This window comes from Metopolophium dirhodum, chromosome 8, assembly GCF_019925205.1.
Source record: "Metopolophium dirhodum isolate CAU chromosome 8, ASM1992520v1, whole genome shotgun sequence".
Classification (NCBI taxonomy): domain Eukaryota; kingdom Metazoa; phylum Arthropoda; class Insecta; order Hemiptera; family Aphididae; genus Metopolophium; species Metopolophium dirhodum.
In genome coordinates this window covers 26,621,378-26,633,656 of record NC_083567.1, presented here as the reverse complement: position 1 = coordinate 26,633,656, position 12,279 = coordinate 26,621,378, and the positions used below count along the sequence as shown (strand labels likewise).

The window sequence follows — 12,279 nt, the reverse complement described above, 5'->3', positions numbered from 1 at the left end:
ATGTGCCTGATAGTTATTAATATAGTATAGTGCAGTGGTCGGCAGCCTTTTGAAGAAGGTAAAAAGAAAAAAATAACTGTTCAAAACTTTAAAATAATAGAGCATAAAAATTACAGTTTTTAATAATATAATAATTATAATATAAAAGTATGGAAATTACAACTGCTTTAGGCTTAATTTGATTTTTGTTGTTGGATATTGTTTATTATTTTTTTAAATTTCCACATTAAAATTTCTTGTGCTGGCTCGAAGTACACGGAGGAGATGGTCATTAATTAAACGTGAACGGTATGGATTTTTAATTTTTTTCATATGAGTAAAGGCCTGTTCACACACGTAAGTGGATCAAAACATACTGAAGTATTTTGCAGCTATATTTTTAATTTTTGAAAATGATGCCGGAAGTTCAACGAAAACAAGTAAAGGAGATGCTTTGAATGAGTCTTTTAAGATATTTTGTGACTGCAAATATATTATTTCCATTTGAAGCTCAACATCAAAATCTTCATAATCAATATTAAATGGATTGGCGAGTAGTTGAAAAACGCAACGTTTTACTTTACTGAACAGAATAGAAAATTAATATTATAATCCAAATACACTCGTCGTATCTACTCTAGGTATCTTATCGGTAACTGTCAAGGTATATCTACCATTATAAAATATGACTGATAGAAACGTTCAATTATATATTTTATACAATATGATTTTTTTGATATAATATTCGATTAAATGTCGTAGAATTTAAAGCGGGCGGCCGGTTGCCGACCACTGGTATAGTTTGTACTGAAAGAATTCAGATTTGTTTGTTTAATTAATATATTATTAAAACAATTTTGTTAATTTAAAACAAGAAATCGATAATATTTTTAATATTTTTTAAAAAAATTAACTTAAATTATAAACTTGCTGTATATTTTATTATGATTGCTTCTAACAGTAATTCAAGAAAGATAATATGTTTATTGGTGCAAATGTATGTTTTCTTACCAATTATAAAAATATTGAGTGCTGAGTGGGTATAATATTACATATAAACAATAATGTTTATTTTAGTAACAGTAAAAAACTGTATGAGGGATACATTTTCAATTCAAAATTAAATTAAAAGTGTAAAATTAAATGTTATACTCAAAATACGTATTATAAGATGTTACAACTAATAGTTATTAGGTTAAGTTGCGTTCGGTTGTATACGACTTAAGCAATTATTATATTAATTTATAACTTTTTATTTTTAAGTTAGTATTGCTAACCTGTGGTTATAATTTATAAGCGGTAGTTATGTTTTTAGATATTTTAAATTAAGGTTTTTGTATTTGTATTTTAGAAACGCTGTTATTTAATTTTTAAATAACCTAGGAATATTTAAAACATAATATTATTATATTATTCATATTATTATAATACAATATTTAAATATAATATATTATGAACCTACTGCCCTACTATTTCTAGACGTTTACATGGTAATAGTAAAATTCTATTAAACGTATTAGGTACGTAAACAACATTTATTAATATGACAAATATTTAAAATTTCAAAAAAGGGGGACCCTCGTGTTAATACCCCTCACTTTGTTTTTTTGATAGCGCTGGGAGTTTTTGTGCACAAACGTCGGGACCTGTTGCACATTTCTGCACAAACGATGCACAAACGATGCACAAACGTTAGGCACCTTACAAATTTCAATTTTCCAAAAAGAGGGTGTCTCGTTTCAATGCCCCCTCCCACTTTATTTTTTGGATAGCGCTGTGAGTTTTTGTGCACAAACGTCGGGACCTGGTGCACATTTCTGCACAAACGATGCACAAACGTTTGGCACATTCAAAAATCCAAATATTCAATGTGGGGGGGGGGGGGCTACCGTTTCAATGGCCCCCCCCATTTTGTTTTAGGGATAGAGCTTTCAGTTTTTGTGCACAGACGATTGGACTTGGTGCACATTTCTGCACAAACGATGTACAAACGTTTGGCGTGGTCAGAAGTTCAAATTTCAAAAGTGGGGGGGGGGCATTGAAATGGACCTAAAAAATGTCTACAAGAAAGTCAAATTCAATTATTATGAGCGTTCGAAATTCATATTTTTATAACATTTGATATTCACTCGATTACTCATGTAACGATTTATATGTCCACATACAAAAGTTTTTTTGAAACGTTACGGTAATGTGTACACGATTGGCTAAAATCTAAAATTATAATTTGTTTTATATGATTATAAAGGTTGACTTTTTTATTAGGGATAAATGGAGTGGTAGGTATAATGGTAAAATAAAAGTGTTCTCTAAATTAGTGGAAGCATAAATGCAATATGGGGAAATTATACATTTTAGGTTATCACTTTTACAGGCCGTGAAACCGATTGAAAAATTTCGGTTTCGGTTTCGATTTTGTACACCGGTTTTTATTTTTTTCGATTTTGCTTTAAATTTTTCAAACCTGTATTAGGAAATTTTGGTTTTGGATTTAAAACCAGTTTCTAATTTTGTTTTTGATTTTGTTTTTGGTTTCAGTTTTAACAGGTTGACTGCCACTATGATTTTTGATACGTTTTACCCGGCGCCGTGTGTACTAAATTGTGTACACTCCTTTACTTACCATTTTTCTTTTCGTGTACATTATATTGTACACGAGTTTTTTTTACAAACAAATTTCGTGTACAGAAATGTGTACACGTCTGTACTGATATAACATTGGAATTAAATATTGTGGCCCCAAGGACCAGTTTTGTCTACTTAGCGTAGATAGGAAATGGATATTTATACCGGTTTCTAAAATCGGTATCAAAGTCTGGACTATTTACGTTCACTCTTAGTTAATTAATTTTTTTGAATCACCGGATCGAGCGTTCGAATCGCCAGTTGTGCAAAGTAAACTTTCCAAAATGTCAAGATACAAAGATTTTCAAAAAAAAATACCGTTTTTTGAATTATTATTTCGGTTTCGGTTTTTAATTATAATACCACTTTCCAATTTTTTTTCCGTTTCGGTTTTAAAACGGTTTATACCGGTTTTAAGCTCTGCATTTTTAACGGAGAGAAAAAGTAAATTGTAAATTAGAGGGGGCTTAAAAGTTTTTTGTGACAATGAGTAATAGGAAATAGGGCGCCAAAATCGTAAATACGCCTCTGACTTTAGTACAAATAATGAAATACAGATTAATGAAAAAAAATTATACGATTATCTAAATATATAATCGACTTTTGGATCGTGAGTTTTTCAATACCATGAAACTTATCTGTAGTTTCTTAGAATTTTTAAATAATGTCTTTAGAACATGTAAGTAATATTTGTTATATACCAAGGTTATACTAAAAATAACGATTTTAGTTATTTTGTTGTCATTTAAAAATGTTATTCGTGGGTACTTGAAACTTCCCAAGTATATTATTGCATACAAATATTGAAATATAATAATATGCAAACAATATTAATTCAACTAACTGGCTACCGTATTAATAATAACAATATGCATATAATATAAAATATCAAAAGCTTACAAACCGTCTCCACTAAGAATCGTTTTTCATAGGTATGCAATAATGATATCATATCATTGAATTCAAATTTAACACCATCCATTGCAGTGACCCACTTGTAACCTACTGTACAGCAGCAGAGCGACACCCACTTACCAACCTAATTTTTATAATAATACTTTTAATAAATACGCGTTAACAAGAATCTTATTTAAAATAAAAGTTAAGTAACCTTAGTAATAGGAGTGTTACTTACTTGGTCCGATTTCCTTCCATAATTCCATAATTCCTTCCATTATTCCTTATAAGAATAGTCATTATATTTTTGTGACTTGAATCATATACACAGTTTCTGGTTCTAACTAGCTCAATCAAAAATCAAAATGTCATTGTCCATATATATATATATTATGTAGGTATAAAAATTAAAAAACATTTATTTTTATTTGCAATTGTACATTAAAAAGTATAAAAAATATTCAATTTTGACCTCTTAAAAGTATAAACAATATTCAATTATTTTCGAGTATCAGAAATTCAGAAACCACCCTCAAAGTTAAAACACAAAGTATTATTTTGACTTCCTACTTATTGTGTATTTGTAGTTTGTACATATACAAAAAATAAAATACACATATCATTGTAAAATCAATTTGAAATGTATTGAAAATACATAAATTTAAAATGTATTAAAAAAATATCTCTAAAATATCGTCACTATATTACTATAATAAATTTCTAACCTAATCTAAATTTTAATGATATAGGTATTAGTGACGACATTTCTAAAATTGAGTTTAATCATTGTTATCCATCTTAACATCCTTAACTCTAAAGTGTGGCTCTTTTTATATGTAGATTGCTACTGGTGAAAAAATTTTCAAAATCGGTCAAGTAGTTTTTTAGATTTATGCGGAAAAACAAACAAACGCTGTCTCTTTATATAATAGTAAATTTATAACATTCAATAGTACCTAATAAATCATAAATATTACTTTATTGGCCGAAAAGTGTTTCTATGGAATTTAATTCTATTGATTACCTAATGAAACCCATTTTGAAACATAATTTAGACATACGAATTCATATTTTTGAATATTATTTAATAATATTTTGAAAATATTAAAGCGAATTTAAGTTATTCTTATTAAATATTTAAATTGAACTTTTCAGTACTTATATTGGTATGGGACTTTCAATGAATGTTGAACAATTGGTCCACGAGGCAGTGGATGTCAAAAATGTGAGTACCAGCACCTATTTGTTCAAATCCCTAAATGAATATTGAATAATGATCAAAACAATTTTCAGGGACAAATAAACCAATATTTTTTGGTGAAACTTTTGGAGATTATCGTTCGTCAATCAAATATCCATTCATTAAACGTCGATTTTACCGAAAACGACAAAAAACACACGCAGGTATTTAACATCTTAATGTTCAATATACTTATTAGTTATTACCTTTATTATAGTATCGATAAAATGGGGCGCCATTTGGTGTATCGAGGTGTACTTTGGAACTCCTATTTTGTCTGCGTATTATAGCCTATCATAACGTTTTTTTTAGGCGCTGATGGCCCCAGTGACGTACCGAAGAGGTACTTTTTTGTCAGGCTCTTAGGTTATATTATACAATGGAGCTCCTTTGATAATTTCCTGTGTCCGACATACCCGTTCACTTTTTAGTTATTTAATAGTGACTGTTGGCACGACGCATGCGCGATAACGCTTTGTTCCCTGAAATCGAATGGGTCGATATGTTTTACAGTGCTGGGTACACAAGGAACACCCACTTAGCTCCATCAGTCCATAAATTATATATGATCTAAGGCAGGCCAATGTTCGTAGTTTGAATAACTCTAGACATTAATCCGGGACGTTTTTTTTTTGTTGTCGGAGCTGTTTATCATTAGGCTGTTAAAATGTTTTTATTATACAAGTCCATTTGTAATACTAATTATTATAAAAAAGTACCCATATCCATTAATAAAAAAAGGTGGTCAAGGTGTTCCTCAAGCAACGCCATTGTATAGGGGAGGGGTGTCCTCTCAGAGCTTGGCCTAGGGAGTTGTAGGGTAGTGAGTACAACTTTGCACACCGTGACCAGTTTATTGCAATAAATATAATAATATTATAGAAATGTATAGTTATATTATTACGATTACATTTGTCATAGATTATACTTATATAGTTATGCATGATCAAAGTCCCAAGAAAACGTTGTTTTCATATTCTATTCTGTGGTAGTCTGGTGGTACTATATTGTAATGTGTCAGTCATGATGATTGTCATTATATTTTTTTTTTTAAGATTAAAGACTTAAACTGATAAGATCTCGAGCCTACAACAAATCATACAATGGCTTAGATTTTAAATTTTTTTTAATTGTCGATATGATTCATGTGGTATAAACCTAGGTATAATATTTACATTTTTATCGCGATAATTTCAGTATCTACATTAAAAGTTCTTCAGTCTTCAATCGGTTAATTGTCCACTCATGACTTTACCCAGTGTCTACAATTTTTACATAATACTGTCGTCATTCTGGATTCGTCGATTCTTCTAGAATCTAGGGTCTATGTCAACCTATATTACTAACTATATTGTATGATATAATTGTAGTAAAGGTAGTTTATTTTACTATTAGGTGACAATTAGTACAACAGTAGCACAGAAGGTTAAATTCATTTTTGTCAAAAAAAATGCGTTTTAAAATATCATTGTGTGTATAAAATAAAATATTATAAACGTGCATTAAAAGTTTGAAGTACCCACGGAAATCATTCATAAATTACTTCAAAATAACTTAAAATGTTGTTTTTCATTTAAATATCTAATTTTGAACTTACAATAACATAAAAAAATTATTCTTTATATTTTTAGATGAAAGAATGAGCTTCTATTGAGAAATCTTGTTTAAATTCTTAAATTCTTAGCTATAAAAATTGAATATTTTATAACTTAACTGTTTTTATCTCTTTTTTTTTACCTAGAGTTGTGAATTGATCAAATCGTTTGAACTGCAGAGCATTCACAAACGGCCTTCGGAAGAAATAATATTAAATTCTCGTAATATTATTAAATAATACATTTTCAAAGTTTATGACAGAACGAAAAATGTTAAATTGACAATAATTAAAATATAATTTATTTTAATCGACATTTTCTCATGGCTACAAATAATTTCAATAACAGTCAAAATATTTTTAAAATTGTACTGTGTATAAAAAAGTTAACACAAAAAATTTAATTAATTTTTTCAAAAACTGATTTTAACAAACATTTTCAGTTTTTCCTTAATTTGTTATCTGTTTTCCCAGTAGTTTTTCCAAACTGCTAGGCATTGTTTACTTTTGACCCCCCAAAGTACAAACTAGATTCACTTTTCTACCAGGAAAGATGCTTAAGTAGAAAATCGAAGCATTTTCACTGCCCCAAAACGTGAAGACAGACACAAATATAAACATTAAAAAAACACATCATTATAATAATTTAATACATATTCATCGCTCCTCTAAGAATGTAAAAAATTAGGAAATAGCAGCAATTTGCAAGCAAAACCAGTTTTTGACAAAATCGATTTGGTTATTAGGATGTACCTAACTCAAAATGAATAACTGTAGGATCTTGACATTTTCACAAAATATACTACTTAATATTTAGTTACTAGACAATACATCATTTTCAAAATACAATTAAAAAAATTAAGAATAATGATATTATGTAATAATTAATTAATTCGATTTTCGTACAGAAGTGGCATCGAAAGTGAGTGGCATCGAAATGGCAACGACGGATATTCAAGACGATTCGACATTGGTAAAATATATGGCCAAAAATATTATGGTCTGTTACACCATATAAATTACTTATTTTTATTTGTTTGTTTTTCACTTAGAGTTGCGATTCGGTCGATTCTTTTGAAGAATCACTGGAGACCATTTACAAAGAGCCTTCGGAAGCAATAATATCGGATCCTGGTAATATCAAACGTTTTTTTTGGTTTTGCAATCTAGCACCCAATCGACGGGGCCTTACTGGAATTTCTTATTCAGCGTAATATGTTGATAGGTAGCCTGGGAATCTAGTCCTCACCCTATTGGATGTATCAAAAATAAAAATAATAAAAAAAATTACTAATATATTCAAGGATAGATAGTTGACTATTTTTTAAACTCACTAAGTTAAGTTAAAATTAAAATACGTTTAAAATTCAAAGTTACTTTTGTTTTTTAAAATGAATACTTAGAATCTATGCCAGGGTACAGTAAGAAAACTTGATACAAGAATATTAAATATTATACACAATAGCATAAAATATTTCATACTTTAATTAGATTATTATTTAGGTTGTTTTAAATTAAAAAAATTAACAACTCTCTCTAAATAATAAAATAAACAGTCATTCAAGAAATATTTGAATAAATACATACTTTATTTCACAAACATAATTTGTCACAATTTGTCACAATTTGTGGAAACTGATTTTATTAAGTACCTATGTTATTTTACTCTATAAAAATGAATTTCTTAGGTACATTTCAAACTCAAGAAATAGTATTTATTTATTTGTTATTCAAAAGTTATAAATTCTCTACATTTGTGTGTTATTTTTCAATAGAATTATCCGAAGAGAACGCGGATAAAATCTCGACTCCTTCAACTTTGAGTTTGAACCGGTTTTTAGAAGAAAAACATGAATATTTTCTTCATAAGTTCGTTTAAAAAAATAATTCTGATTTTTATAGAAAATTAATAATTATACTTACAATATTATGTCATAAAAATGTTTTATAGTAATGACCGACATGTGATAGCGGAGCTTATTGAAAAACTGTTTGGTAAAATCAAAAAAATCGATAGCGCGACTAAGCTACTAAAGAAAAGCATCAAAACATTTGTAAATGATTTTATTAATTTAATGTTCGGAAGTAATAAAGTTATTGTCTTACTTTCAGAATGCAGAGGATGGTTCGGATGGTTCCCCAGACAGTGAGATCGATGCATTCAAAAAAATCGCTTTCTCAGACATGGGTTCGGTGTTTGAAATTGAAAAATATGGTTATGATGTAATTCATTATAACATTTAATTAGCTTGATTGATATTGTGACAAATTTAAAATACAATTCTTAATCTAAATTTTTATTCAATTTTTTACAGCGATTAAAACTAGACGAGAATTTAAAAAGCTTAGAAATGAGCGCCAAAGGAGAGACTTTTCGAGATATATTTGGAGCGACCCAGCAAAGAAAAGATTTACATTCAAACCTGTCTATTTTAAATTTCAGAGAATTTGACTTGGATTATAGAACAAATTTTAGGACAATTCAAACTTTTATTGAGTTACACGTAAGTATTCATTTTTTATTTATTTGTATGTGGCACTCTAATATTATGTGCTTACTCCAAATCACATAATATAATGTTTGTGTTACTAAATATAGAAAGAATTATTAAATAAGGCTAACACTGATATTGAAGATCTCAAAAAAAATTGTTTAAATAATGATTACTTGATATTTAAAAAAGATGTTTTATTGAGACTTATTAAAATTGAAGATGGCATAAAAAAATACATTGCAAGGGATCCCGAAGCAATGGGTATCGCCAGATTTATAAAGTAAGTCATACGTATTATAAACTATTCAACTAATTATTGATATAATTTGTGAACATTTTTTAAATATAACGTTTTGATTAAACTAGGATGTACAGCATACAAATTATGACATTAAAATTTGATTGCAATCCATAAAAGAACTGTATATAATATGTTTTGTAACTAATAATGAAAATTAAAATCTAAGATAGGTCATAAGTGTATAATATAAAATACAATTATTCATTTGTTTATTGACAAAATATATATTTTTTTTGTTCAAAAATTATAATTAGGTGTATAAGATAGTTACTAAAACAGATTCTACCATAAATGATTTAAATAATTAATTAAAAAATAATAATTATTTGTTTGCGCAAGGTGTGTTCGGAAAGTTAACTTAATGATTGATGTCATTCACGTTCAACTTATTTTAAACTTACATCTAGTTGTTAATTTGTATCCTCAAAATTATTATTTTATTAACGTTGTGAACTTAAGGAATTTCAAATTAATTAAAAAAATATGACGTGTGTAGGTTGATGTTTGTGCTCAACACATTTACACATTTATACATTTTTTACTTTGATATTTAATCAATTAAATACAATATTATAATAACGTGCCTCAATCGATCCCATTGTACATAATATTGTGAACAATTAGAATATTTTGTCAGAATGCAAATCGAGTTAATAGTTGTGATGCATTATTGAAATAAGAGCTTTTTGACTTTAAAAAAAACTTATATTTAGATATCGTTATAATATGTTTCTTGGTAATCTACGTAATGTTTTTTTTAATTCACTTTGCAATTGAATGTTTATTTAGCATTATTCGACAGTCGACAACCATCAAGTGAAGTTCAATTTCATTATTTTAATTCCAAATCAAAGTTAAAAATGTATTTAAGAATTTAATAAATATATTTATTTTTTCTCGCAGACCCACACATAACAGAGATAAAAACGCTTAATATGATAAAAACATTTTTGTGAATTAAAATTATGTTTAAATTGTTTTGAGCCAATATTTAAACAAATCGTTATGTCTTACCCTCATATCAATTTTCGTTTCATTTCATTTGAAAGAGTCAAAGACTCCGTCATGAGTCATGTTCATGTTCTATTATTGATATAAAAGTAGGTAAGAGACATTCATGTATCATTTGAAAAATATTAACGTTAACTCGTTTACATTTGACTGACGCATTAAATGTTTTCTGAATGTTTATACATCTGCCTAATTAGTATCTACATGGCTATAATATTTAATGCTGAGAAACTGACTTACTAAATGTATTCCAATATATAAATTAAAATTCAACAACAAAAATACTTATGGGCATAGGTAAACAATAATACACAGCAACTGTGGCTGAAATTGCATTGTGTTGTTTATATAGGGACGGATCGTGTTTGTCATGTGCGACACCAGCCACGATGAAGATGACAAACACTGCTCCTGTAGGAAAAGTTGTGCGCACAAGCTGTGGCAGGTAGACAAATTAAACCGTATTGCGTATTCATATTATTTGTATGAAATTTTAAAAGAAATTTGTAAACTTTCATGATTTTGATGAATTTTGAACAAATTTAAACTTCAAAATATGCTTGTAAAAAAAATTGTGCATAGCATTATAAATTTTATTTTATTTTTCGCGTAACAATGACTTAAAATATCACATTATTTATCGTTATTATTATACAGCCGTTTTAACCGTGAAACGTTACAAGAACAGAAGAAAAAAACGAATACAAACAAGCCCACTAGTCAAATTAATGTATTGCCAATTAATATTAAAGCGGAGCAGACAAAAAGCAGTTCTGATGTAGGAAATTGTAACTACAAAATAAACAAACTACAAATTTACTATAATAGGTATGAGTACCACATAATACCGTTAACATGTCATCTAATTAATTCACAGTTACGTCATTAATAATATATGGTTGTACCAAATATAAATAAATTAACCAACAATCAACCCTAGCTCACCTATAGTCAACTCATTTTTATTTAAAAAATATTTTTTTTTGTTTCTGAATTTTGAAATTTTTAAATAGGTATACTTTAGGGCCACATTTTCAAATATTTAGATTGTGGCGATAAAGAACCTACCCTACTGTGAATTATTATTATTATTATTCTGGTACTTTGAGCAACCTATTATATACCTACTTAACTATTTTATTAAATATGTATTCTAAATTTAATTTCCAATAAACTACATAAACTTTAGTTAATTTAATTTGACACTTTACTTCATATTTATTTTATGAACTATTCACAAGAGAATACGATAAGACACAAGGTAAAATATCAAATAATTTATTGTTCCATAAATATTAAAACGGTAATAGTGTATATTTTACCTATAAAAAACAAATTGTATATAGTATGAAAACTAATGTGATATTATGAAATTGATTTCAGAAATCCACACTATAAAAACTCCAGCTATAATCGGGTTTTAAAGGACATACAGAAAATGCATGAGTAAGTAAATTACTAATTATATTATGTATGTTAGACACCAATCTATATATAATATATATTAATATACACTAATATAGGCGTACAAATACCTTCAAACTGAATATAGGTACTAAATATATATCAGAATCGATAATTGGACATAAACTAGTAATTTAATACTACATTTACATTTTCTTATAATTTGGGAATTCCGGATAAACGTACTTATATTGTTTTATTATAAAAACATAAGCATGTCTGTGGAGGTGGCAGATTGGGCAGCTTTATCTGTAACGAGGGAAGATTAAATTTGAACTTAAACGTCAAGCTAACGAAATATTTTAATAATTATGACTGGATTTACGATGATTTTGAACGCCTACTATAGAACCATCATGGTGGATCTAGTAATGAACCTTGTATTTTATTTTCGATATTTTTTACGAATGATCAAACATTTTTACTACAGGAATCGATAAATAGTTGATATTAGTTAAATGTATACTAGTTATGAGTGTTACAACAATATATTATTATGAAAATTATATGAATAATAAATAATTAAAAAAATATACTTATCTCAAGAAATTCCCAAAAAAAAATATTTTGAAAAGAGTTATTCCTTTTAAATTACCTAATTTACTTCAAAAAAATATTAATATTTTAAAAATAAACTACTTGATTTAAATAAACGTTTTTATCATCAAAATGT

The 12,279-nt window shown here is 27.6% G+C and overlaps 1 protein-coding gene across 1 annotated transcript in view; it reads left to right on the top strand.

Annotated features, from left to right (window-relative positions):
- Nucleotides 1-12,279, top strand: part of LOC132949851 (uncharacterized) — a 98,350-nt gene that overhangs the window by 85,458 nt on the left and 613 nt on the right. Inside the window, exons 2-14 of the mRNA XM_061020931.1 lie at nucleotides 4,657-4,726; nucleotides 4,795-4,905; nucleotides 6,483-6,558; nucleotides 7,244-7,308; nucleotides 7,388-7,469; nucleotides 8,111-8,204; nucleotides 8,287-8,389; nucleotides 8,448-8,558; nucleotides 8,651-8,839; nucleotides 8,935-9,110; nucleotides 10,495-10,587; nucleotides 10,800-10,970; nucleotides 11,526-11,588. Of these exons, the coding sequence (XP_060876914.1) occupies nucleotides 4,670-4,726; nucleotides 4,795-4,905; nucleotides 6,483-6,558; nucleotides 7,244-7,308; nucleotides 7,388-7,469; nucleotides 8,111-8,204; nucleotides 8,287-8,389; nucleotides 8,448-8,558; nucleotides 8,651-8,839; nucleotides 8,935-9,110; nucleotides 10,495-10,587; nucleotides 10,800-10,970; nucleotides 11,526-11,588 (1,391 nt within the window). The 5' untranslated portion in view covers nucleotides 4,657-4,669. The remainder of the gene's footprint in view (nucleotides 1-4,656; nucleotides 4,727-4,794; nucleotides 4,906-6,482; nucleotides 6,559-7,243; nucleotides 7,309-7,387; nucleotides 7,470-8,110; nucleotides 8,205-8,286; nucleotides 8,390-8,447; nucleotides 8,559-8,650; nucleotides 8,840-8,934; nucleotides 9,111-10,494; nucleotides 10,588-10,799; nucleotides 10,971-11,525; nucleotides 11,589-12,279) is intronic.